This window comes from Neopsephotus bourkii, unplaced genomic scaffold (assembly GCF_033783945.1).
Source record: "Neopsephotus bourkii isolate Nb327-2 ecotype Australia unplaced genomic scaffold, CSIRO-AGI_Nbou_v1 NB_207, whole genome shotgun sequence".
In the NCBI taxonomy this organism is placed as follows: Eukaryota; Metazoa; Chordata; class Aves; order Psittaciformes; family Psittacidae; genus Neopsephotus; species Neopsephotus bourkii.
Genome location: NW_026900719.1, coordinates 258058 through 281676, shown reverse-complemented (window position 1 = coordinate 281676; position 23619 = coordinate 258058). Strand labels below are relative to the sequence as shown.

General features: G+C 40.2%; 1 protein-coding gene across 10 annotated transcripts in view; it reads left to right on the top strand.

Moving 5' to 3' along the window:
* Positions 1-23619, top strand: part of EPB41L4B (erythrocyte membrane protein band 4.1 like 4B) — a 173114-nt gene that overhangs the window by 56157 nt on the left and 93338 nt on the right. For all 10 annotated transcript variants that reach the window (XR_009724039.1, XR_009724038.1, XM_061344297.1 and 7 more), the window contains 13 exons: positions 6022-6064; positions 8254-8332; positions 11262-11306; positions 12111-12163; positions 16137-16257; positions 16927-17014; positions 17565-17653; positions 18345-18414; positions 18587-18756; positions 18844-18953; positions 20918-20948; positions 21443-21476; positions 22514-22581. Coding sequence is in view for 8 of the 10 variants with exons in the window: in XM_061344297.1 (XP_061200281.1) it covers positions 6022-6064; positions 8254-8332; positions 11262-11306; positions 12111-12163; positions 16137-16257; positions 16927-17014; positions 17565-17653; positions 18345-18414; positions 18587-18756; positions 18844-18953; positions 20918-20948; positions 21443-21476; positions 22514-22581 (1001 nt within the window). In the remaining 2 variants the exon portion in view is untranslated. The remainder of the gene's footprint in view (positions 1-6021; positions 6065-8253; positions 8333-11261; positions 11307-12110; positions 12164-16136; positions 16258-16926; positions 17015-17564; positions 17654-18344; positions 18415-18586; positions 18757-18843; positions 18954-20917; positions 20949-21442; positions 21477-22513; positions 22582-23619) is intronic.

Genomic DNA, 23619 nt, shown 5'->3' with positions numbered 1-23619 from the left:
GATGCTTCTCCGCTTCTCTTCTGTAAAGTCAAGTCTTCAGTCTACCCAGTACAACAAAGAGCTTTTGCTATTTTCTTTTGTCTTTGTTCGTGGCCAGAGCATAAGCTGAAGTGAGAGGGCTGTGGAGGTTACTTTTGGCAGATGCCAGAATGTGCCCATAGTGGACAGAGCCGGTTGAAAAATCTCCAAAGGAGACCCTCTGCTGGCTAGAGCTGAGCCCATCAGCAGTGTTGGCAATGCCTCCAGTGAGAACAGATCTAAGAAAAGGGAAAAAACTGCTGTGTAACAGCAGTTGAGAGAAAGCAGTGAGAATACATGAGAGAAGCAGTTCTGCAGACACCAAGGTCAGTGCAGAAGGAGGGGAGGACCTCCAGGCACAGAAGCAGAGATTCCCCCTGTGGTGCATACCATGGTGAGGCAGGCTGTGCCCCTGCAGCCCGTGGAGGTCCGTGGAGGAGCAGATACTCCCCTGCAACCATGGAGATGCATGGTGGAGCAGATATCCCCCTGCAGTCCATGGAGGACCTCACACTGGAACAGGATGGTGCCCAAAGGAGGCTGTGACCCCATGGGAAGCTTGTGCTGAAGCAGGACCCTGGCAGGACCTGTGGCCTCATGGAGAGACAAGCTCATGCTGGAGCAGGTTTGCTGCAGGACTTGTGAACCTGCAGGGAACCCATGCTGGAGCAGTCTGTTCCTGCAGGATTGCACCCATGGAAGGGACCCACACTGGAGCAGTTTATGAAGAACTGCAGCCCGTGGGAAGGATTCACATTGGAGAAGTTGGGGAAGAGCTGTCTCCCGTGGGAGAGAGATACTGGAGCAGGGGGGAGTGTAAGGAGTCCTCCCTTGAGGAGGGGGGAGTGGTAGAAACGATGTGTGATGAGCTGATCACAGACCCCATTACTCAGGTGAAGGAGGTGGAACAATATGGAATGAAGTTGAGCCTGGGAAAAAGGGAGGGGTGGAAGGAAAATTAAGATTTGTACTTAGTTCTTGTTATCCTACTCCAGTTTGATAGGTAGTGTTAAATCAGTTTCCCTGAGTTTAGTGTGTTTTGCCTGTGATGATAATTGGTCAGAGTGATAGGTCTGTCATCATGTTTACTCCCCCTGTCCAGTTGAGGAGGGGAATGATAGAGCAGCTTTGGTGGGCATCTGGTGGCCACCCAAAGTCAAACCAGCACACCAAAGCAAAAGCTGTCTCTCAGCTTCTTTGCATGATCTGTTGGTATTCATTGTGTACTACCATGGAGAGTCTGGCTTCATCTTCAGTACACCCCTTGGGTAGGCTTCTTGTCCTCAGGCTGAACACCCCCACCGCCAGGTCCCGAGGACCTCAGTGGCGCTATCAGAGTCTCCTCCTGTCACCCTGGTGCAGCAGCTCGGTGAAACCCAGGTGGTGCTCTTCTCCCCTCTCCCTTGGGGCTCAGCCTGTAATTTGGGAGTGCTGTAGTTGTCCATGTTAATATCACAGAACCCGTTTTTAAATAGTTCCTCCAGCCAGTTTAAAAATGCCTTCCTTTGCCCTAGCACTCTCTTGCTCTCTCTCTGCAGTTGTATTGTGTATGTAGTAACCCCATGCAGTTGAATCGTGCCCCATCATCCTGCTTCCTATTGAAAATACTAGCCAGTATCACCCCTGGTGTTCATTACATCTTCAGCTGTATCTGAGTAATTTATCTAAAAGCAGTTCTTCCTTGCATCTACATTTTCAAGAGGAACATAGCTTTCCAGGAGGGATCAGAGAAACTTAGATGAGTGTAATGAACAATCTCCTCATCGTTTTAAGCTGTGAACTCCTGGGAGCTTATACCATTTCTAAGTATATGCTTGTGTAGTCTCTGAGTTTCTACATGACCCCAATTCTCATTTGGTTTTCTGCTTCTATCATAATATTATTTGAAAGGTGACCTTGAGAAGAAAAGAGGAAAGGGATTTTTCTGCTTTGTAACTTTATTACAAACGTCCCAATCTGTGGTTGGTGGGTAGGGTTTTTATTGACTTTGTTTTGATGATTCCTTCCTCCCACGTGTTACATACGTTTTTATCCTCTCTTGCTTTAGAAAGCTGTGTGCCTAATGGCAGACAGCTTGGAAGGGCTCAGGTGCCTGGGAAATTAGACAGCAAGAAGACAGTTGAAGGGATAATTGACTTTCGGTTTTAAAGGTGCCAGCTTTTGTTTAGCACACCTCCTTTTCCAAACCTGAGCATTTAGCACGGTTCTCCCTCCTGTACCTCCAGGTAAGGCTTGAAAAAGCATTTAAGCGATGTTTTTCAGAAAGCAAGCGAAACTTCCAGTAAGAATGGGCATTCTCTTACCGAATGAGCATAAGGAAAACAGTTTATTCAGGACATTCTTCGTGCAGTTTAAAATAGCAAAGCAAAGCAAACCAACCAAAAAGGGTCAAACACAATTTTTTTCCTTTTCAGGTCACCTTTGAGGGCTGTATAGAACAAGACAAGGATTTTTCATTCTTTTAGGAAGCAAGTAGAGAGACGATGGAATTTGCAAAGCTCAGGTGTGTGAAGGGTTTGTGTCAACCTGTGGTACTCCCCTCTTCAGTCTTTGTTTGGCAGTCACTCTGGTCCTTACATAGATCAGAAACTACAGTTTATCTGCTGTATCTTGACACAAATACATCTTTATCTTGCTGTGTGACTATTTTGAGAAAATACTGGTTGCTGTCATTTACGAAGGGTTGAGGTACTTAGTTTTTCCCCTTCAGTTAGATAAAGTGAGTGATCAACAGGAGAGCATGCTGAGATACATACGTGCTTCCACTATTTTAAGAAATCTTTTTTTTAAATGGTGTTTCTCTCATGTGGAATTGATCGGGGTGTGTTTTCAGCACATGAATCCCAACAAGTAGCTACTGGTTTATGTCAGTTAGTACCATAGGAAACTATTGATTTGGCAAAGGAAAGAAATTACACTGGCATTAAGCAGGAATAAATGGAATTTAATCCAGCATTTGCACTTCCTGTTTGTCTGACAGAATTAAAGGAGTAACCTCATTGCTTTCTGAAGCTTCTTGAGGAGGGGAAGTGGAAAGGGAAGTGCTGAGCTCTTCTCACTGGTATCCAGTGATAGGACACATGGGACTGGTTCAGAGCTGCATCAGTGAAAGTTCAGACTGAACATTAGGAAGCATTTATTTACTAAGAAGATGGTCAAACACTGGAACAGGCTTCCTAGAGAGGTTGATGCCTCAAGCCTGTCTGTGTTTAAGAGGCATTTGGATGCTGCCCTTGATAACATAAAGTAGTCAGGCATTTGGACCAGATGATTGTGGTGGGTCCCTTCCAACTGAGCTATTTGTACTGTCCCGCTCTGTTTTGTTCAGTTCTGTTCTAAAGTAATCACAGAATCTTGATTACCTGCAGTTTGACTGGGGTTTGTTTTGGTTTGCTTTTTTTCCCCTTAGTGTGGTCCAAGTAGCTTAGATACGCTTTCTATCATAGCACAGTCCTAAAGCGATTAATCATTTTCCTCCTCCTTGGATGCTTCTGAGTCCAGACTGGATATGGAAATGTGGCACTGTATAGTTGAAATTACTGTGTCAGCCTCTGTCCTACTCTTTGAGATCCATAGTTAAGTTTCTTTTATGAGTTTGGATCTTGAAATGGTGTACGGTTGCTTCGATAGAGCTACAGAGACAAATGCTGGGAGAGAAAAAGTCCCCTCTTTTCAACTTCCTAGTGAGACTTAATTAATTGCTTTCACTTTCCTATTCTTGAGTCAGCAAGCAGTATGTAGTCAAGCCCAAACCTTTTTTTTTTTTGGCTTTTTTTTGTGTGCTGTTGCACACAATATCTGACTTTTTAAATTGGCAAATTTGCACGAAAACTGCCACGACTGGTAACTCTGGGCCAGTAATACTGCTGGTCCATGTCCTACCTCGATTTTTATTTTGTAATCTGTGTGGTGGCCATCTCACAAAGAGCCGTGATGTGCAGTGTGGGATGACGGTAAAATGGCAGCTTATTCTTGCCTCTGAAGAGGGATGAGTTTAATGCTTGCTGTGCTTTATCTCCTAGAGCAGTCTGCCTCTGGCCGCTTGGGTATGGAGAGTGAATGATGGTTCCCTGTCTTGGCTGTAGACTTGTTTAATGATCTGCACAAGTAGTTCCTAGAGTCTTGTAAGCTATTTTTAAGCCTTCTTTGAAGTATTTACACTTACAAATAACCAGTTTGACACTTGCTGTATTTGAGTTTTAGTACACCTAGAATACCACATACCAAGATTGGGACTGTCAGCTGTTATTTCGTTGGGGATTATTTCAGTTCAGGCTGTGTGGTGCTTATTTCTGAACATGGTAGTAATGAGCCACAGAGGGAAAAGTAACTGGAGGATTTTTCCCTGTAGTATAGTTGTTATTTATGTTTGATTTGATTTAGTATGAAGCCAAACTTTTAATGGAATCAGTACATTTGTCTTTGCAAGTGGTTTGTCATTAGCCAAAATAAATATTGAGGTGAAAGACATTTTTTGTAGCTACGTGTTGGAAGCACAGAAGAGTAATCTGCCCTGGAGGTATGAAAGTAACAGAAAGGATAATTTCAGGTAAAAAAAAAAAAAAAAGCCCAAACAAACAAAACTAAAACCCACCAAAAAATCCACTGAAGTTTCAATGTTACTATCAAAAATTTGAAATTGCACAAAGCTTCTGTGAACTGCTGTGTTTTCTGGTGTAATTCTTCATAATAGAGCAAAGTAGAGTCCAAATAAATGACTTGTAGCTCCAAGGAATGTATTTGTATGAGCTGCTGTAATGTTTTATTTCCATTCTGGTAGAGATTTCTCAGATTGTAAGGATGGATTCCTTGGCAGCCTCACTTAAGGGAGTCTAGCAAGTCTCATGCAAATAAGAGCACCTTCAGAATAAGTGTTGTTTCTTTTTCTCTTTCTCCTTTTGGTGAGATTTATTTACCTCAGGGGTCATAAGTTATGAGACTTTTGATCTATACCCTTCTCTATACCTGTAATAAGTACCTTTTTGCTTTGGCTTAGGACAGACTCAGTAAATAAATACCAGCATTACTATCCAACAAACACTTTTTCACATTTATTTGGCTGTGGTAGCGTGGTGTTAGTGGAATGATAAGTAGTCATTTACAGATTCACTTTTTTCTGAAAGCATGAATGCTTTAATAGGGAGGCAGGGTGTTTTTCCTTAAGTTTTTGTGCCATAGTACCTAGTTTATTATTTTAAAATTAATATAGCAAAATATTTATTTTGAGGAATTCCAAATACTGGTTTATTACCTTATAGGACTGGAGCATTTACATAGGGTTGCTTTAAATCAGATTGCAGCCTTGTGTAGGACATTGTGCAGAGACAGTCAAACGTTTACGCCAGGTTTGCACCAGAGATTGTTCATTGTTACTCTTCTGTAGATACGACTTGCAGTGACAAGAGAGTGCATAAACTTTGCTGGAAAGCATACATTTTTGTCATCATAGAGGCATCTATTAAAGATCTTTTGATTAGCTCAAAAGAGGAGGTGGGTATGCATCAGTGTTTCCCAGATGCTTTTAGTAAGGGTTAAGTATTCGTCTTATCTTGAAAAAACTTGGCCTTAGAGCAATGGAAGGCAGGACAGTGTAGGATCTGGAGGGTCTTCATCCAACAGGAGAGTTGAAAAGATAAAGAAACCCAGGGGTTTGGCCTGGTGTCCACAAGGGCACTTCCATAACAAATATTAAACCTGGTATGAAAGGGTATTTTCCATAAAGCGCCACTTTGCGGTTTTGGTTTTTGAGGTTTCCTGTCTGGAAGAGTGAAACTTCCCTGGCAATACTGATGCATTTGTAAATCAAGCTTTCCCCTGTCGAAGAAAGTAAGTTGGTAAATGTGAAAATGAACACTTCTGCAAACGTATAGAAGTTTAGTAAATAAATATAGCAGTATTTCCTCCTAAAAGATATTTTTATCTGTTAGATTTTACTGTAGTTAATCATGTCAACAAAATCTTTAAATGGAACTGCTTTTAAATGTGGATTTTCTTTTTTTTTAGCACTGGTTGGACCATTCAAAATTCATTAAGAAGCAAATAAAAAGTAAGTAGCACGTCTCTGCCTGTTTATTTTGTTACTTAATTGAGAATATGAACTTAGAGTATTTGAACATGATTGTGAATGTTTAAACATGGCCTTTAATGGAATAAATATTTCTTAGGAAATAGATTTAATGGCTAATTGGCTGACTATATCATGCTAAATGCAAGAGCACGTATAAGCGATAGACCAGCCTTCAGCAGCCCTTGTTAAAGGCATGCTGTTCGTCTGAGACAGAGTAGGTTGTCAGGTAATTTCAGCCTGATCTGTGAAATCAGGTTGCCTGGACACAGGTCGTGGTTTCTGTCACTGCTGCTGAACTGGAACAAATTTTCTGATTGTTATTTTATTACTTTTTTCAAAGACTGAGTAATGGAAAATACTTCGTTGTATAATGGTTAACCTCTTTTTTTATATCATGAATAAAAACAGCAGAAATACCTGCTGTTTCATCAAGTGGGTGGGGGGTTAGGTTTGGCCACTGAGTTCTTTGTGGAAATTGGCTAAGGTGGGCAAATTGCTTTTGGGTCTGTAATAACCTGGTTACAGGCTTGGATACAGTACAGCATCAGCACTAACATGTTTTGTTAATATGCTGCAGTTGGTGACAGGCATAGATAAGATTATGTGAGATTAAAATATCATTTCTGTGAGATTAAAATATAGTGTTTTGAAAGGAAATTGTTGACCTTCTTGCAGGATCTCACAGAACTGGGTCTTGATTGCTTCCTTGGTGCTTTGCCTTTCTTTCTGATAAGTATCCAAATATCTAGGTGATTTTTGTAAATGGTGGAGTTCTTCAAAGCCCTTTAGGACAGTTTGCTTTCAACCCACAGTGTGTGGCTATTATTCTGCTAGAATAGACAGTAAAGATAACTGCTGTAGGTAAGGTTTTGGTGGTTGGCTTTCTCTCATCTTTTCATCACATCACAGGCTGCTTTACCTGAAGTGACTAAGGGATTTGCAGGTGCACTTTCTGTTACAGCTGTGTCCTTTTCTTGATCTGCCTTAAAATGTGGAAAATCAATGATTCTGTAACACCTTCAACCAGTTTAGTTGCACTGTTTTGTCTGTTTAATCTGTGAAGGGCCTATTTTAAAAAGAAATTGGCCAAGCCATGCCCTGAGGAATGCCGAAGAGGGAAGCAATTTGATGGGTGTTGTAAAGGTCTGCCTCACAACAGGACACTTTTCTTTACCTTGCATTCAGCAGGTGCTTTGAGAAGAGTTCCTCTTTCATGATGGATGTGCTCACTGCTCTTTTTTTCCCAGCAGTGGGCAGGTAAGAGTCATTATCTCACTGATGCAGACCTTACCAGTAGTGCCTGTCAGCTGAGGGTACTATAACCTGTCTTCTGGGAGCTATCGCTGGAGAGTGTGTCAAAGCTCTAATAATTACAGGTTTAGCTGCACATGTTTTAGTAGAGTGGATCGTTGATATGCACATACATGCTGTGTTGATGTGGTGTTACAGAAGACCTTAGAAAGGTGTGAAAGAAAGTTACTTTTCTACCACTTAATGTACCAGCAGGCTGTTGGTCTGGAAGATGACATCTGGGCAGATAAGGAAATATTGGTCATAGTCTCATGGTATCCGATTTTATTATCTGCGTTACATAGAAAGTCAGACCTAGCATTCACCTTCTGGTATTAGAAAACAATTCTCCCAACACCACTTTGTGGAATCTGTTGGCTTTCTGTGTCCATGGGTGCCTTTCAGAGCCCTCTCCAGCACTTTCCACAGTATTTATCTTACCCTTTCTCATTCACTTATACCACTCGAAATCTGATCTATTGGGTCAGGTGTTTTTTGGAGTTGTGTTTGTGCCTGATAAGAATCATCACCCTCTTCCTCCCTCTCCCTTCCATCTCCCTCTGCCTCCATCAATAGGCAGCATACCTGGAACTTGCTGTGGGTACACCTCTTTGAACAAAAATGTGTTTGTCAAATGGACTGTTGCTGGATTAATCTAATTATTAGAGTATCAGAAAGTGTAGTGGTAATCTATTTTTTTTACTGCATGCATTTTACAATTTAAAACCATGAAATATTGGCTTGTTCGAAGAATGTGAAAAACACGCCTCGCTTTGGGTTTCTTGGGTTGTGGGGTGGTGGTGGTTGTCCTGTCTTAGGAGATGTGCAACTAGTGTAAACTTATTGTTTTCCCCTGTTTAAAATCTCTGCATACACAGTTGGACCTCCATACACGTTGCATTTTCGAATAAAGTACTATTCATCAGAACCAAACAACCTTCATGAGGAGTTTACAAGGTAGGAACTTTGTCCCCTTTGCTCTGAGAATTGGGGATGATTTAATAATGGTGCAAAGGCCACAGAATTATGGGAATAGGCAGCTTGAGTTCTTGGTTAACAGTTGATTGACTGGATCTCTTCCACTTCCCCACATGTTCTCTGTGGTGCAAAAGACTGCAATTGTATAAAGTTACCTTAGAATACCTGGAGGTCTTTTGCTTCAGCCTATTGGGCTATTTTCAGGGGTGTAAGAACTACACCTTGCTGGGTTCCTAGCACCCTGGTGTGATCTAGAGGATATTCTGAAAACTGAGAAAGGAGCAGCTGGAGGAAAAGGATTTACTTACCTTTTGTATCTGCCAACTTTGTGTCTTCTTTGTATAGTAATTAACTATCGTAATGTTATTCTATCTTTTTTTTTTCCTTTTTTTTCCTGACTGTTTCTCACCATAGGGCATTTTCTGTGTCTTCTAATTTGCTTGGCAATAGTCAGTGTACTCCCGATCAGCCTAAGGTGCTTAAAGACTGTTGTAGTTCATGTGCATGTGATGTTTACATTAAACTTACGCTTGCAGACATAAGTTTACTGTCTCCTATCTGCTGTGTTGACCATGGTGGGTTGTTTTTTTTCACTGCCTGAAACAAGATGAAAGAGCTAATTGTCACTACCTTAGGATACTGACATAGAGGATTTAATATCCGCTATCAATTTAGTGCAGCAGTGTTAATTCGATAAAAGGACATATTCCTATACAATGTATAATTAACCTATAGAACTCCCTGCCACTTATGTGATTGAATACAAGATCTTAAGGGAATCAAAAAACCTGGATGATTTGAGGGCATCTGTAATGAGAAAATGTGCTTAAATTAGTAGGAATAATATATATTTTCCGAAAATTGATGTAAGTCTTCATACATCAGGGTGCATGTCTGACAAGTATTACATTTCCCCTGTGGTCAAATTATTCCATTACTGTCTCCTGCAAGATTTCTTGCTTAATCCTCTGAAGCGTATGATCCTAGTCACTGCAAGATGTGGGTATCTGAGCTATGTGATCACTGCTGTGATCGAGTAAGACATTTCCTCTGAAAGTATTAACCTCTGATGCTTTGTGATCCAATTGTTGCTGAAATACTGCAGTTCAGAAGATTATTTTAATTAAAAAAACACTTTAATCAGCTAAATCTTCAGTGTTATGAACAATTTTATTTAATCATAAGCTTGACAGAAGATGTCTGTGAAACTAGGTAAGGAAAATGAAAATGAGCTAGAAATTGATTTTGTGGTGACCAAATAGTTGTATTTTTCTTTTTTGTAGGGGAGAGTAATTTTGAATGTTGCCAGGTTTTATTAAGAATCTTTATGCTGGCTGGATCATATTTTCCATGTAACATGTTGAGTAAAAAGTGAGGATTGAAACTATATACTCAGAATTCAAATGAGAGTAAGAGGAGGAGGAAAAATTACCATTAGCAGTAATCATGAACTGAGCTGGTTGGGGGTGGAAGTTCAAAATTCCGTGTGGAGACCTGTTTTCTAGTAGACTCCAGTTTGTAGTGAGGATGTAAATGTCACATTCTCGTAATAAGCACAGAGTTGAAACCCATCACTCACTCTGTCTATTAACAATTTAACAACACAGTTTAAATCCAGTGCTTTTTTGGAAGACATCTGTCACCTTTATGGGACCCATTTAGGTAGGTCAGTTAGAAAAACAACAGAGGAATGTGTGTCATGGAGAATTTGCTGATTTGGAATATCAGCAACTGAGATGCTGATGCTTGTCAGTCTGTGTGCAGAAAAGGAGCAAATCATACCAACCAGAGCGGAGACATGGTGCCTTACAGGCCAGCTGACACAGGCAGAAGAACTGCCCAGATTTTTCTTTGAAATTTAGAAGAGTTCATGAGATTGTGAATCATCAGAGGAAAACAATAGGAACAGGAAATACACTTGTCTACGTTTAATCTGTGCATGCAAATACCCAGGTTTGATTGGCATGTCAGGTATTAGCCAAGTATGTGAATCAGAGCTGTGACACAGAGCTAACGTGGATAAATCTGATTCTGCTTTACTGTGCCATGAGAAGTCTTTTTAATCTTCCTTTTCATTTTTATTTCCCTGTCGGATTCCAACTATTCATCCTTCCTCACATTCACAGCACATCCTCTGTGATGAAAAACACTTTGTCTTTCTGGCTCCTTTGTAAAGGTAGCAGAGGTTTACTTACATTCACATTTACTGGGTTGGCACTCAGTAGTGCTTTATGCTTGCTTCTCTTGCATCACGCATCATGGCAAGCCTCACCCCAGTGTCCAGAGCAGTGCAGAGCCTGCCTGTGCCACCTTGTCCTGAACAGAGCTCTTGCATGACCTGGGGTGCTTCTGCATGCCTCAAACCCTGAGTGGCTGTGAAACATGAAATGTGCCTTGAAAATTAGCAACAGCTTAAACTACTATTACAGTTTGAAGGCTATAAATTCCTACTTGGGCTCCTAAATAAATGTGTGGGCTCTGTGGAGTTCAGGTTTCTTTTATTCAGAAGTTTTCTGCTATTTTAAATTATAATTCAATCTGGGCTTGTGCCAGTGTGGACTGTGTTTGAGAAGGTAGACCTGAAGTCTTCATGCCTTTGGATCCTGTAGTTCAATTCTTCCTTGAATTGAGAAGGACTCAGATCAGGAGAACGTCAGAATGTCAGTTAGGTTTAGGTTGCTGTGGTGTATGCTCAAATAGAGCACATCTGTAAACAAGGCTTTGGACAATGTCCTGAACACAGCCAGCAAATGAAAAATGTTCTTTCTGATTTTAATGAAAGCTAGAGGAAGTTTGAAGGTTGCAGGATGTATCTGGGTGATCCCAAAGGCCCTTTTTCTTAAGAGCCATTGGGGCTAGAGAGATGACATTATATATACTTTTGACTTTCTGAATTTTTATTTGTCAGGTACCTGTTTGTATTACAGCTCCGGCAAGACATTCTTTCAGGGAAGTAAGTACCTCTTTGCTCTTGCAACTGTAATTTAACATATTTATTATAGCTAATAGCTCGGTGATTTAAAATTTAACTATGTGATTGTTTAGTTCTCTATGGTATTTGTGCACAGATTATAAGCATGGTTCACAGTTCTGCTTGCATGGGTTTTTTTGCTTTAGAATACAGAGGTAGGTGACTTTGTGTGCATCATGATTATATTATTGACAAATAGAATGGGTAAAGGCCTCTAATGGATCGACCAGGTGATGGAAACGCATAAAAAGCAAAGACTGTCCTGATTATTATTATGACTTGAAAATGTAACTTGTGCTTGCCATATTTTTCAACATGGTAGGTAAAACCTAGGAGGAAAAGATGAAGTGCAACACTTTCTCTACAGGTCAACCCTGCAAAAGTACTTTGTGTGTTTATAGTCTCACCCTGGCCAATACATTCACACCTGCTCTGTTTTCCTTTTTTTTTATATTTTATTTTATTACAGAATCAAAAAAACCTCAAAGCCATGTTCTAAACACACAGTGTGGAAGCAAAGTTGGTCCCTTAGTCAGTTTAACGTTGTCTCTATTAGTTCAAGCTTGTTTTATGGTGGAGTGTATCGTGTTCAGTGCTAATTAGAATGTACCAAATTAGGAAGTAATCATATACAAGTAAAATAATTTTAGATGTTTCATATCATTAGGAGGTCATGGAAGTTAATGTTTCCATTTCTTACATCAAGCTACTTTTTAGCTTTATTGCAAGAAGAATTCACTGAGAAAGACAACATGATTTTTATGCCTTGTTTTTTTTCTTTTCAAGACTGAAATGCCCATATGAAACTGCTGTTGAACTCGCAGCTCTGTGTCTTCAAGGTATGGTCTCTTTTCACTCTTTGTTACTAGTGCTTTCTCATTCATCATATATAAATGCCATTCCTTTAGCTGAGGAGAAGAATGTTAGATCACTTCTGTGCCTTCCCCCCATTCATAACTTCTGTACACCACTGGCCAACATTGGCACACTTGCCAAAAGGAAGAAACCTTAAAGGAGTGGATGGGCAAAATGTTTCATGGCAACCAGGGGCAGACCAGGGAAGAAAGGCCTCAGATAGTTGCCCACTGAGTGAGAAGCTGTGGTGTGTTCACAGTACTGCTGGCTCAGCCTGAAGAGCCAGATGGCCCTTCAGCCCATGCTTCATAGAATCAGCTAGGTTGGAAAAGACCTTTAAGATTATCAAGTCTAACTATTACTCCAGGACTGCCTTGTCTGCCAGTAAACCATGTCACTGAGAGCCTCATCTGCATGGGTTTTGAACAGTGATTCCACCGCTTCCTTGGGCAGCCAGTTCCAATACCTGACCACCCTCTCTGTGAAGAAGTTTTTGTTAATATCCAAACATTCCCTCGTGCAGCTTGAGGCCGTTACTGCTTGTCCTGTTACTTATTTGAGGAAAGATCAGCGACATCCTCTCTCCAGTTGTAGAGCTTTGCACAAGACGGGTCCCTGTGGGTGTAGTTTTGAACATGGGCTTCCTGCTCCTAAAAGAAAGTACAATGAAGTGGATCACTGCAGGCACAGCAGCAGCAAAATTAAGTGCAGTGAAAAATGTTCTTTCTCCTTCATCTGGTGGTTAGCAATGGTGCAGGGAGTGCTTAGGTAGAGCCTTTTAATTTAATATGGCAATGGAGATAACTCAGTGATGCTAGGTGGACTTGACAATCAAAACTGGGAATTCAGTTCCAAACAGCAACAGGTATAAATCTTGAGGCAGTGGGTTTTCTGCTCCAGTCTGACACAGCTCTGATGGTTAGGTGTACAAAGAACTACTGCAGGCAAGCTCTGTGTCTTTTAAGATGGGAAAAGTCTGGAGCTCATGTTTAATTTGTTACTTCTGTTTTCCATTTTCATAGATAAAAGCAGCAGTAACCTTACCCCTGGTCTAAGCAAGTAGAACCAAGCAAAAGGCAATAGGTTGATGCCTCTACATTTTAGATAGTAACTGACACCTGTGATTACTGTGTAAATGTAATACCACAGCTACCCATCACATTTATAATGTCCCCAGCTAGGTACCAAAGCTAACTCTTCTTTACGCTGTCTGTGGAAACATACTTTTTACATGTTTCTGCCTTTATTTTCTTTCTTCCATTTCCTGCAATTTTGACATCATCACAGTTTCACCAAAATTCTTTCATTATTGTAACTAATTTAATATTTCTGCTGACATACACTATAAGTAGCATTTGATATTCTATGATTCTATGATAAAACATTTAGTATATTTTACTGACATTGGGAATTTAATTAAGCAGAAGAGTTTTAAGAAATGTCAAATGATTACTCCCTCCTCAGACGGTTACATTTACCCTGTAAAAGCTAATCTTGTTCCTTAGTGAGCCTTTCCTAAGAGTGAAGAAAAAGTTACAAATGGCTATTTAGAAACCGCTATGCTAAGGCCTCTGAAAGAAAAGCCTGTTCTCTTCACAGGACAGCTTTAAACTTCATACATTTTCTTTATCAACAAAGTTGTTCCATTGCAGTAATTCTTTCTTTGTTTCAGACAAGTTTCCAAGGCTGGTGTTTGGTGTGAATCATCTTTCAAATATAGTTAGTTTGTTGCCAGGCCCATGAGGAAATTCTGTAGCAAGTAACATTGCTTTGCAGTAGGGGTAATTTGTGAAGCAGATACATAATCCTGTACTTCACCGAGGGATTATCTGCAGGAAGCTTGTAATCAAACTTGAATGGTCACTCTTAGAATAACTCTTTAACTACCTCATTAGTCTTGCTTGGCTTTCCTATTCAACCAGGTATACTTACGAAACTTCATTAAACTGAAAAGGAAAACATTCTCTCAGATCTCCAGTATTCAGTTCTAATTGTAAGCCATCTTCCTGGGATAATGAAAACTTTTTCTTCCTTCTGTGTAAAAGAATGAGCAATATAAACATGTTGATGAATGAACAAAATAAACAGATAAGCGTGTTTTTGGGGTTTTCAAAACCTTTCTCAGAAACTTCCTTTAAAATATTTCCCCAATTTATGCAGTTATTTGTTAAAGAACATGGATAATGTATATAAATGCATTATATAACAACCCCCCCCACCACCACCTCAAAAAAAAAACCAAACAAAAGCATCAGAGGGCATGCCATCGTGTAATACTTTGTCATAAAACCTAAAATGAAGAGATGGGTCCTCTGCTGTGCCCTGTGTTGAAAAATGTTAGTGCTGCTGAGCCATTCAGGGGACGTAATTCCACAAGCAGAATCACTAGTGAAAGCATCCTTGTACTGAGCCTGTGCTTTTTTCCCCTTCTTGCGCTCTACAGGGAGCTGGTGAGACTCTTGCTGGCTCTTACTCCTAAGACCTATTTCTTAGAGATGAAAATGATGGCATACTTTGTTTGCCTGAAAGTGAATAAACAGTGACTGCAGCCTTTGGGAAACAAGGGTGATATTTTTCTTGTACCTAGTTCTTCTGCCCTAGCTTCTCTGTGTATCTTTTGTCCTACACACTCATGATTCTTCTCATCCTTACACATCCTCTTTATGACACAGTCAGCTTTCATTCCCCGCCTTCTCTCTCAATTAACTAGTAGAGAAATCTCCCATGTTTTTCCTAGATGGTTGTCAACACTTCCAACTTCAAATTCTTACTTTTTTTTCCCTCTGAAGTCCTCCTTGCTACTGTGTGTTTTGTGGCTCCCTCTTACTGGAGACTGGACTGCCAGTAATTCTTTGCAACATGTGTTAAATAGGCTTCCCACTTAGATGAAACAGCAGCAGAGCTGAGATGATTCTGTTAAAGAAGGCATATAGATAAGAATAATGTAACTCACCATGTAACTTCCTGCATTCTAATATATCCTGCTAGGTATTTTTGAAGACTGACCGTGAATTAGTTTTTTACTGTTATGTCTAATACTGCCCTGAAGCAATAAAACTGTTTTCTTCAAGGGAGTTTATTTCCCTCTATTGTGCTTGCCCCCCTCCCTTTTTTTTCTTTCCTTCCTCTTTTTTTCTTTTCCCTTTTTTTTAACTTTTTATTTTTCCTTTTTTTTTTTTTTTTCTTTCTTTTGGTGGTAGTAGTCATAGTAGTTAGTCAAGAAACACTGACTGAGAAAGCCCTGGTTTGGAATCACATCATATGTCAGGGGGTGACAGATTGTACTGCTGAATCATGTACTGCTGCTGATGTTTGTGTCTCCATGCTGAGGCGATGACACTGTATCCTCTTTCTATGGCTAAAAGGTGCCAGGAGCAAAGCAGGTTGCAGACATAAGACACTCAAGGGTTTCAGTCACTGAAATGCCCAGCACATGCATCTTCTGCTGATCTCGGTAGAGTTTGCAAGTGTTCTGCTCCTGGAAAAGAAGATACCAGGCCTTGAGTGGCTAAGGAGAAAGTGACACCTCAATTATGCTAGTGGTTTTCCTTAAAAACTACTTAATCCGACTGTTATAGCACCTCTGTGGTTTTAAAAAGAACCCCAGAACTTTAGCACTGGTTTTTAAGACTAAGTATTATCTTTGTGTTCTGACGCGAGCAGTAACATAACTAAGCATGCAATGGAATGGGAAGTGTTTTGGAATGAAAAATACACAGTGAGAGGAAATTTCAAAGTAACCTCTTTTGAAACAGTAGTACATTGATTTTTGCTTTTGGTGGAAACTTCATTTCCTTTAAATGCTTCAAAACCCAAAGAAGCAGCTTTAGTGAAGATGGTTTAGTTCTAGATTCTTGAGTGTCAGAATTCTTTCTTCTGTGTGGAAGTTATGGACTTAAATGTTTCTGGTCATCTCATGATCTTTATGTTTTTAACTTTTCAACTGATGAATTGCAGCTGAGCTGGGAGAGTGTGAGCACCCAGAGCACACACCAGAACTTGTGTCTGAATTCAGGTTTGCACCAAACCAGACCGAAGCGATGGAATTTGACATTTTTCAGAAGTGGAAAGAGTGCAGGTAAGGTACCTGTGTGGGGGTGGAGTCTCTAGCAACAGGAGGTTTTCTTCTGAAGTCAGATATGTCCGCAAGAACGCCTTCAATAGATGTGAAACGGTGATAATGTTTGTCAGTTGAAAAGTATTGTAAATAGACTTTGAGCCCTCCCCTCCCCTAGAAATGGCAAGTGGTAATTTAGGGAAAGTTGGTGGGTGAGCTTTAATTCTTTTCATTTTTCTTTAGATAATTTCATAACAGGTTAAGCAGTCAGGTCTTTTTGCTGTTTATGTTGGAAATTGTTCTCTTTCTCTCTCCTTCTCTCACACATACGCACTTAAGGTTTTGTATATGTGCATGTATGTACACATAAAGTATTTGTATTGTATTTGTAAAAGGGTAATAGTAAATTCTTTTTTGTGTCTTTTGTTAGTAAATATAATAGATTTTGGTGATTCTGTCTTACCTGAGCTTTTATCTGTATTGTCAATTTTATACCTTTTCCAATTTTCATCCCTCTGATTTGCTTTTCATTTGGAGGGAAAAGGGTAAAAACATAAGCTAAGCTTGAAATATCATTCAGTGTCATTAAGGTTGGGGTCCCAAAGAAGAAGATTAGGGGAAAAAATGTTAAAGATTTTAAATTGACAAAAATTTCATACCATAAAGTATAAATAAATCTTGTGTTCTTAGGGGAAAGAGTCCAGCACAGGCTGAATTGTGCTACTTGAACAAAGCTAAATGGCTAGAAATGTATGGTGTAGATATGCATGTGGTTAAGGTAAGATCCATGTGATTCTTTATTGGTGTGGGGTCCCTCAGGTGTAGGTCAGCCCCTCAGGGATATCCTTGTGGTGGTGTGGGTTGCCCCATGGCCCATGGTCCCCCATAAGCACCTCCATCCTCCAGGGTTTCTCCCAAGAGTGTATCTGTAGCACACATGTCCCCCAGAGTGTCCCTTTCCACATGTGTCCCTTGATTTTTAACTTTTGTGTCTCCTTCACCTGGCAGCTACTGCTTGCTCTTAAACTTAGGTGAGCTGACGTGTGGGCTCCCTTGGGTGCAGTATCAATGTGGGGCTGTTTCCATGGGCATTAGAGCCATCTGGGGCAGCACATAGCCCTCTCCCATGCAGGGCACCCTGCAGCCTTTTATTGCCAAAACCTGCTAGTTTGCACCCAATGCAAATGTATATTCTCCTGCTCTGTAATGTTAAAAAAAATATGCAAACCTTATTGTTTAGTTTAAAACCTATTGACTTTGAGATACTACTCCAGTCAGATTTACTCTGCTAATGGCATATTGATTATTGATTCTGTGCTTGCTTGCAGGGAAGAGATGGTTGTGAATATGCTCTTGGACTGACACCAACAGGCATATTGATCTTTGAAGGAGCCAACAAAATAGGCTTATTCTTTTGGTAATCTGTTTTTGTGTTACATTCCTTTCTGCTAAAATGCTGCAGTATCTCTCCTTTGCATAGTGGCATCTTGACTATATACTTTGTAATGTAGATTGAGTCTGCAAGATTGAAACATCAAGGTTAAATCTGAAGGTAGATTGGCTTGGTTAGAAATACCTTTCAAGTCACAGAGTCAGCTAGGTTGGAAAAGACCTTTAAGATCAAGTCCAGCCATTACCCCAGCACCGCCAAGTCCATCAGTAAACAACGTCACTGAGCACCTCATCTACACAGTTTCTGAACTGTCCCAGGAACGGTGATTCCTCTACTTCCCTGGGCAACCTGTTCCAATGCCTGGCCACCCTGTCTGTGAAGAAGTTGTTCCTAATATCCAATCTAAACCTACCTTGGCACAGCTGGAAGCTGTTACCTTTTGTCCTATCACATATTACTTGGGAGAAGAGACCTCTCTCTTCATCCTCCTTTTAGGTAGTTGTAGAGAGCAATAAGGTCCCCCCTGAGCCTTCTCTTCTCCTGACTAAATGTGAAACATCTGTTGTAAAGTAGTCACATTTCCAGGAAATCAAACTTTCATTGCAGTTCCTGAAGTGTTCCAGAATTTCATATCCCTCATACATTTCAGGGAATGGTCCTAGATTATAGAATGACATTTTCCTGTTAATTTTCTTTTTGCTTTTTTTGTGTTTAGGCCTAAAATCACAAAAATGGACTTTAAAAAGAGCAAGCTAACGCTTGTGGTTGTAGAAGATGATGAACAGGTAACTTTCTTCCCTTAATTAGGCCTGATCCAACAGAGTGTGGTGTGTGCTCAGGCTGGTAAGGATAAAAGAGAGGTTCAGCACACTGTTGGCCCAGGCTGTATTTCTCCTGCCAAGGATAATAACTAATACCATGCATGCCAACTTCCGAAGCTTTTGTTTCTGCATTTAGGGCAGAGAGCAAGAGCACACATTTGTTTTCCGGTTAGACAGTGCCAAAACGTGCAAACATTTGTGGAAGTGTGCAGTGGAACACCATGCTTTCTTCAGATTGCGAGCCCCAGCAAATAGCAAATCTAATAGATCTGACTTCATAAGGCTGGGATCACGCTTCAGATTCAGGTATTTAGCAAAGTAACAGCAATACATTTGGGTTTATACAAAAGAGCAAAAGGCAGTGGTAAACTTTGTTTTTTTCTGTATTTGAAGTGGGAGGACAGAGTATCAAGCAACACATGGGACAAGGTTACGCAGAACTAGTACATTTGAAAGGAGGCCCAGCAAGCGATACCCTTCTCGAAGGCATTCAACTTTTAAGGGTAAGTGTTTGTACATGTGCTCACTGAACTGGTCATGCACGTGTCCTGTTAACTTGTATAAATGTCATATTAAAACAGTAAAATCTGTACCACCGTATAAAAAGAAAAAATGTGTCAGATCACCTAAGGAATCAGGATGTACATGTGTGGTTTTTGTCTCTCAAGTAGAGTCCATGGTTCGTATCTGCCAGTTTTAATCTCTGTCTACACTCAATTCTTCCACCTCAAATCTATGGACAGAGGTACCTATGGTTTCTTTTGTTGCTCCAGTGAGCAGGAAAGAAAAGTTGCATCACACTCAATGATGGAAAGCATGTAACATTTTCTTTGAAGAAGCGCATTTGTTCTGTAGAGCAGAGCAGCATCCAAAAGCCTTGCTGACTTGCTTACCTAGCCAGACAGCAGCCTCATGCAGTTTTTGCTGCTTTCCTGGCTGTGATGGCTTGTTATTCACCTATCCAGACTCTGACCTTAAATAGCTTTCTCTGTGAGTTGAAATGTGCTGAATTTTAATGGAATGACAAGGAGTTGATTTCCCTTGTGGTTTCTGTTATTTTTCCTTCAAAAGTGAAGCTGAGATTTTCATTCCTTGTAAAAAAAAAAAAACTGAGGAAGGAGCAGTGCAAGACAACTGCCTCTAAATTCTGTATTACTTGAGGTTGAAGCTGTAGTTGCTGTAGGATGCAGTGTGACCTACATTCTCTTAGGATGTCTTTGCATTCTTTTGCACTCCTAGAATATGAACCTCATTGCCATGAGAAGTCCTTGTGGTATTATGGGGACGCACTTTTATTTCTCATGTACAGAGGGGAAAGGGTAGCAAGCAGGCATGCTTCCTAGGGGATGTAACCTCCTCTTCCCACCTTTAGTACCCTCAGTTTTTTATGGCAATGCAAATTCATTAAATTTGTGAGATACTGTTGTGATACATAATGGTCAGTTATATGGTAAGTGGGGTGATTTCATAAGTGGAAGTATGGATTATTATAATTTTATTTTCACAATAACAGCGTCTGTCAGACCTACAGGTCTCACCTTGTGTCTAGGTGCTTCTGCACTTATGTCCAGGAGGTGGGGGGAGAAGAGTGAAAGTATGGCATATGCTTGGTTTAGTTCTCTGTGCACAGCAGCCAGGCAGAACTGTCTTTTCAGAAGGCAAACCCAGATGATCTCCCTCCAGAGTACTCAGCGATATGTTTTAAGTTAATGCAAAAACTGCCTTTAGATGACTGAGTCCTTACCTAGTAGCAACCCACAAGCGCTGGATTCTGTCCTAGCTCAGTCTCTTTGAGACTTCTGCAGTGTCTCATGAAGCTTGTCATCCCCTTTCTGTATTCAGCATGGGCTTGGATTTTCAGCTGTATCACTCAGCAGTTTTTCAGTGCTCTTGCAATATATGCTGTTTATCAGGAAAAAAAATTATATATCCCAGTTACTCAGCTGCCTTCTTCACTGTTCTTTCCATCATGTCCAAAGCACAAGCCAAGACCTTGCTGCTCAAGGTTGCTCGATGCCTTCCCATATTCCCAACTGATGGGCTTTTTTGGCTTCTGTCATTCACTGTAATAAGACACAGGCTATTATCAGCTTCAGGAATACTCTGGCTTCAGTAAGATGCAAAATTCCTGTGAGGAGTAGCTTCAGATTTTCAAGGAACTCAGTGTTACTGACATGGTAGCTACAGCAAAGTGGAGAAGTAGTGTCCTGGTTGTGCAGAACTTGATCTGCACATTTTTTTATGGGCTTTGCCTCTTGCAGAAACAGAGGCTTGTGCCTGCCTCATACTCTGTGTACTCACACAGGAATGGTACAAAGCACAGGGCGGTACTTGTGATTGATGCATTTGTGAAAATATGTCTGTATGAGGATTGGCTTAAACTGTAGTATAACATCCCAATCACAATAGCTGCAGAATGACTGATACTTCACATGACTTAAGATTTTTTGTTTTATTTCTTTTTAAGCAAACAATCCTGTGAAAGCAGCACAACTGTGGTGAGTGCTCAAGTTCTCTCTATTGCTGTTGTCAGGCAAAAAGGATTCTGAAGACCATGTCTGCGTTAGGATTTGTCAAAACAAATTCCCTGGTGTGGGATGAATGAATTGCTTTGGGATCTCTCATTATGCAGCACCAGATTCTTCTTGGGGACTGCCTGTGAGACTTCAAGTGCTTTCATTTTTTTAGTTTTCTTTTGGTGCTTGAGCTCAGACTAAAGTAAAACATACTTCCTTTCTGCTCGTTGCTATTGAGCTAACTTATCTAGCATTGTTTGTTCCTGCTTCACAAACATAAAATGAAGAAAAAAATATGCACCGCTTTTTCTTGCACTCTAATTCCTGTAGTGTATGTTAGAATAAAATATTGGTATTCTTAAGAATACAAATTTTACTTCACTGTAATACCACCCTGAAGAATAGAACCCTGAACTATAGGAAATGTTGGCATAGATGTATTGATTATATAAAAGCTAATTTTCTTTCTCCCTTAGTGCTAAAAATACTCCTGAAGTCCATAACTACCAGGTAAGAGCATAACATTTGTTGAGAATATTGTCATTTTGTTATTTAGAAGTAAATTGTTTTGCTCTCTGTAATCACCACAGCTCTTTAGCTTCTGTTTCCTTACTCTGGGGTGGGATTCTCTGAAGAGGTTCAGAAATTAACAGCATCACATTGGGAGTTACAGGGAAAGTGGAGGGACTCTTCTCTATTCCCCTGTGTTCTTGGATGCTCTGCAAGCTGAATACACTTCATTTGCCACACTCTTTTCCCTTCCCTTTCTGTGAAATCACAGGTTAAAGCCCTTGAGACAGTGAATACGATAGACCCCAGGAGACTGCTCTGTGAGAAAGCTTTTGTCTAGGGCAGCCTCTCACACTGGATGATCCCTGCCAACAAACTCAGTTTCAATTATCTGCCCCATCACAACACTTAAGGAGTTCATTGCTGATCAGATGCTTGTTTGTTGGTTTGTTGTTTGTTTTTTAACAAGCTCCTTTATACACTTCGGGGAAAAACCTCACCCAGTTTTCATTTATGATACTAGCAGTCATTGCTACCAAGAAAGCAAGCTGTGCTTTCATTCAAACTGAGTGTGCATCAGAACCTAGTCTTTATACTTGTTTTTATTAAAAGCCTCACTAGTGATTTTGTTTCACTGTTTCTCCTCAAGATCCCATGGATATGAGAGAGTAACACTGTCACCAAAGATAACTGACCTTCTGAAGACTGCTATTATTCTTGTAACCTTTCTCACTCTCCACCTTTTATTAAAGCTGACATTCTTTTGATGTGCTTTCTATGAGAAGCACTAGATGTGCCAGGCTGTCTCTCAAATAGAAAGGCAATTTTCTTTGCATTTTCCCATGAGTGTGGCCTAACAGGAAAGCTCATCAGCAAGAAGTCTCATATGTTTAATGGCATGGGAGAAAGTCTGAAACAGGGGGTTTCTTGGGCCGCCAGGGAGCATGTTCCTCATGCCCCCAGGAAAATAAAAAGTAAATGTTAATAGGTAGTTTTTATATGATTTCATTAACCGGGTTCAATGTTTTCACTTGCAGCCCCCGTATCATCCTAATATACTTCCTGCTCAGCCACACTGGCATCCACATACACCTGTGAATGTAAGGTAAGAAATCTTCACTTTGTGAATGAGATGACTATTTATTTTATTATCTTAATCTGTTGGCATGAAGCTTTGGTGGATGTACTGGGCAGTTTTCTGCACATGAAAAGCAAAGAAGTTAGGCTTATGTGACAAAGAGGCAATATTAAATAACTTCTATTTAGGTTTTGCTTTGGAGTGGCCTAAGCTCCTTGATGGATTAATTTTTCCTTGATTTTTAATCCAGAATTTGAAATACGACTTCAGTGTATTTCTGTAGACAGTATATATGTTGAATGGGAAGGTGCTCAGTAGCATCAATAAAACTATTTGTGATTTGATCAGTATTTAACCTTCTAAGACAAAGAAGAAACTAATTTTAGGGTAAGATGAAGTTATGAGTGGACAGATTCTCGTATTGCAGCACTTTTTCTCATCTTTTGCAGAAATGTGTGTGGAAAAATAGCATGTATGTGGAACAATATATCAAGCACTTTGCAGATAATTAGTATTAGTGAAATTCCATTATGGAGTTTGGAGAACTGTTTCACAAAAATACTCCTATATGTGGTTTGTGCTATCTTCTTGCATACTTTTTATTTTGTAACTAGTAAGGAGAAAAATTGTGTGAAAATAAATTTTGGAAGAAATTCAGTCTGAGTTAGAAGCAGCTTGGTGGAATGCACAGTGGAGGCATGCACCTGCTGGTAGACATGTGTCTGTGCATGTACATGTGATAAAAGTCAGCTGCTATTTCATTCTAATACAAATCAACCTTTTTAGGCTACTCAGTGGTTTAGACAAATAATGAGTGTCTTGACTGAAAAATACCAATACCCTAATCTTCAGTCCTATTCATCTTACATTTTTATCTCTATATTGTTTAACCTCAGGACAGGTAGACTTCATTCTTAGTGTAGGCAAGCTCTGGAGACGAGGCTGAGCTTAAAATGGTTGAAAAGACAATTTGGTCCAAGTTTGAGTCTGAGAATGCAGGAAAAGGCAAATATGTTATTAGAAATACTTACTAGGCAGAGAAGCAGACATACTCGTTTTCATCTA